This window comes from Myotis davidii, unplaced genomic scaffold (genome assembly GCF_000327345.1).
Source record: "Myotis davidii unplaced genomic scaffold, ASM32734v1 scaffold509, whole genome shotgun sequence".
Classification (NCBI taxonomy): domain Eukaryota; kingdom Metazoa; phylum Chordata; class Mammalia; order Chiroptera; family Vespertilionidae; genus Myotis; species Myotis davidii.
The window spans coordinates 599,894-603,507 of record NW_006382996.1 but is presented as its reverse complement, the minus strand read 5'-3'; the positions used below and the strand labels follow the sequence as shown (position 1 = coordinate 603,507).

Here is a 3,614-nt window from a genome sequence, read left to right as displayed (position 1 = left end):
CAACACTGCATCACAGTGACGGGGAATGAATCTCCAGAAGCGCAGCAGCAGCTACTACAGGCAGGCCCCCTGACCATTCTCAACACAAACATTCTTGTGGCTGCAACCACAGTAGGTTCTGACCACTAAGTAAACTGACATGATCTGTAGACGCGAATAAAGGCTTTTGACACTTGGAATAAGCATCTAACTTCTAACTGGTAGGCTGGCTTCCCTGTCCTGAAGGAAAAGAGCCACGCCGGATTGAATATAAATGTTTAATGAGATACAGTGAGTTGGCAGAGCTGGTGCAAAATGACGAGATTCAATTCTAGTCAAAGAGTCAACAGCCTAGGCATCTAGGAAAAAAATTGGCCCTGCTGTTCTGAGTCCGCCAAGGCCCTCTGCTAGAGGCTCCCAGAGTGCCACCTGCTACCTGAAGGCTCAGGTAGAATCCAAGTGTCCCCAGTTCCCAAGTGGAGGCAGGAGACTGGCTGGCCCCAGTCACCGTAGCAGGGGTAGTTTTCAGGACAGGCTGGAGGGAAGTGGGGACAGAAATGCACATGGGACTGGGCTGCTACACGTTCGCTACATGCAGTGGTCCAAGAGGCTCAGAGCTTGAGAGGCCAGCCGATCCACTTTCCTACCCATGTGTTTTCCTTCCCTGCTGACAACAGGGAAGGAGATGACCATTCAATTGAAAGGTCTTTCTGAAAATGTATTTGGCATAAGCTAATGCCACTGCTAGTGCTGCCAGTGGCCAGGCACAGGAACAGAAGGCCCTGAGGAGCTGGGCGGAAAGGAGACTTTGCAGGCAGAGCAGGAAATAGCCAGCTCAGGTCCCTGCCTCAGGAGCCCAGAAGGATAAAGGCCGTGCAGTAAAGAAAGGGTAACATATGGTTCCCCTCTTTGGTCAGGCAAAGGCCCTAGCAAGGGCCTGGGAGGTAAGACGGCCGAGGGGCACAGGCTCTGCCTCAGGCCCTAGCTTTTGGCTCATCACATTGAGGCGGTGATGCGGCAGGAGGCAAGGCAGAGAGACAGCAGTGCGGCTGTGAATCCCCTGCTCCTAGGAGCTGCCTTTGTCCTTGTCATCCAGGAGGTCATACCTGTGGGAGCAAGCAGAGAATACTCAGGCATAAAGTGGACTCTTGTTCTGGCCAGTGTTGCCCAGTGGCCGGAGCCTTGGCCCATGTACTATAATGAAGGGTCTCGGGTTCAATTTCTGGTCCAGGGCTCACACCTGAGTTGCAGGTTTGATCCCCTCCCCCAGTTGGGGCATCTGTGGGAGGCAGCCGATTGATGTGTCTCTCACATCGATGTTTCTCTCTCATCGATGTTTCTCTCTCTCCCTCTCTCTCCCTCTCCCATCCTCCTTTCCACTGTCTCTAAAAAAAAATAATCAATGGAAAAAATATCCTCAGGTGAAGATTAACAACAAAATAAATAAAGTTGACTCTTGTGTCTTAGAAATGAGACACAATCTAAGAGCTTTTATACTTCAGAGGACCAATGGTTCTCAGTTCAGTTTGCATCCTTTTTCCCCCCGTCCTGTTTGGGATTTCTCCTACTTAGTATCTAGGCCCATCCCCCAACTGTCAGATACTCACCACTGGGCCGCACCCTGGGATAGGTCTATCTCAGCGAGGTCCAACTGCACCTGTGTTGAAGGATGGTCAAGGCAAGATGTTATTCTGACAGCTCCAAAGACTACGTCCCATCATAACACTTCCTGGTCCCAAACCCGTGCAGAGGTGACTGGGTGACCTATCAAGTAATGTCACGTGGAGTGCCTCCTCCCTAGCAGGGACTACAGCCTCGGTACCAGCAGCTTCTAGCTCTCACCTGTGCCCTGCCCGTGCTCACCCTCTTACCTTCCCCAGCAGCTCACGCTCTCTTGACATGAAGGAAGAATTAGACTTCACAGAGACATCCAGCTTTCGCCGGAGGGCCTCATCCAGGGGCAGCTCCCATTCGAACCTGGGGAGGGACTGGGTATGAGGGCAGGTGTCCTCAAGCCTGCCCTCTCTCCACCTGAGGGCCCACTGACTGACCGTTCATTGAATTCAGGATTTAGGGTCCTCTTCTTCTGAGAGGTCTTCCTCTTGGTGCCACGGTTCTTGTCTGGGTGCAGCAACAGCGACACATAGGGGTCGGGGGGATCCCGTCCATTCTGCCGAAGGGACCTGCAACAGGGGGATCAAGGTGAGGCAACACAAGGGGGGATGGAGAGAAGTTGGAGGATCTGACGGATGGGGTCTCACCGGCAACTGTGAACGATGCTGATCAGCTTTCGATCTTCACTGTAGTACCAAACAGTTAGTTTCACCTGGCCCAGAGGCCCGGCTGGCGCCTCGAGGGGACTGTGGAGAGACGGAGATAGGTCTGGGAGAAGGCAGTGCCTAGGGAACCTGTCGCTCACCCTTTATATTCCTGATGCATCCCATCGTCCCGCCCCAGTCCTTCACCTGTCACCGTGGGTCAGGCGCTGCCGGAGCTCTGGGGCGGAGGAGGTGGTGTGCGGCAGGCCCCCCCAGGGCTCCAGCTCTTCACTCACAGAGGAGGAGCTGTAGCTCTGGCTGTGGCTATGAGCTTCCACTCCTGAGTGCTGGGACACCAGGATCTGGGAGGTCAAGAAAGCTGTGAGCTGGGCAGAGTTCTGCTCCACTCACTTGCCGTGATGACGCAGCCCTCTGTTCCCGCCCACCCTCCCCTTCCTGCCCACCGTTGCCTGGCACTCACCCCCAGCTGTGCTCTCAGTAGCACCTGCCCTTGACCGTTGTTGAGTGTAAACCAGCGGTCCACGCAGAGCTGGTCAGCCCCAAGGAGCTCCGAGAGGGGCAGGGATAATGAGCCCAATGTGCCAGTCCCCTCACCCCGAACCTGAGATCAGAAGATGAAGATGAAATCCGAGGGCTCCAGGCCCAGACGCTTGCACTCGGGTGGCTTTGGTGAGACTCCCTTTTGTGAAGGGCAAGGAACCTGGTAACAGCTGTAGGTCCCTCTGCCTCCCTGCCTTTCTTAACCAGAGTAGATGCCACCACCTTTACTTCCTAAGCTTTTACACACTGTACCAGCAATACCCACACAGGGAGGAGGAAAGCACAGCAACAACTGAATTAAATTTAAAGTAAACGTTTCCTGCCCATCCCACCCCTATGTTCATACTCCAAATACTAACCACAGTCAAAGCCTCCCAGTTTCCTTTGTTTGAACATAATTCTAATTAACATGCCTGTATCTCTACTTCATGGTTTGCCAGCTTTGGTATCCACTGATTCCCCGCTGTGGAAGGTGAGGAACTGAGCTCATTTACATCTCTGCCTCTGCTCCTGTTGTGAACAGTTACATTATTTTCCTATCAACTTTCGAAGGTATCTGATACTCCACGAGAGGAGGGAGTCAGCACTCCTATATTACCTTCCGCCTTCCCTGGCCCTGCCCCCCATTCCTCTTCACATTCTCTTCACCCTTCAACCCGCTGACACCTACTTTCCGCTCCATGTATCCCACTGAAGGTGCTGCAATGATCAGTGACTTCCTATTTTCAAAGCCAGTGAATACTTTCCCGTGATCTCATTTTACCTCAGCAACATTAGGCCACTTGCCGTCTTTTGAAACACTCCTCCTTGGTCTCT

General features: G+C 53.1%; 1 protein-coding gene across 1 annotated transcript in view; it reads right to left on the bottom strand.

Annotated features, from left to right (window-relative positions):
- Positions 1-240: 240 nt before the first annotated feature.
- ESYT1 (extended synaptotagmin like protein 1) overlaps positions 241-3,614 on the bottom strand; it is a 13,607-nt gene continuing 10,233 nt past the window's right edge. The window contains exons 24-30 of the mRNA XM_006777851.2: positions 2,719-2,859; positions 2,445-2,599; positions 2,241-2,339; positions 2,031-2,162; positions 1,851-1,956; positions 1,587-1,636; positions 241-1,085 (exon numbers count right to left, since the gene is read on the bottom strand). Of these exons, the coding sequence (XP_006777914.1) occupies positions 1,046-1,085; positions 1,587-1,636; positions 1,851-1,956; positions 2,031-2,162; positions 2,241-2,339; positions 2,445-2,599; positions 2,719-2,859 (723 nt within the window). The 3' untranslated portion in view covers positions 241-1,045. The remainder of the gene's footprint in view (positions 1,086-1,586; positions 1,637-1,850; positions 1,957-2,030; positions 2,163-2,240; positions 2,340-2,444; positions 2,600-2,718; positions 2,860-3,614) is intronic.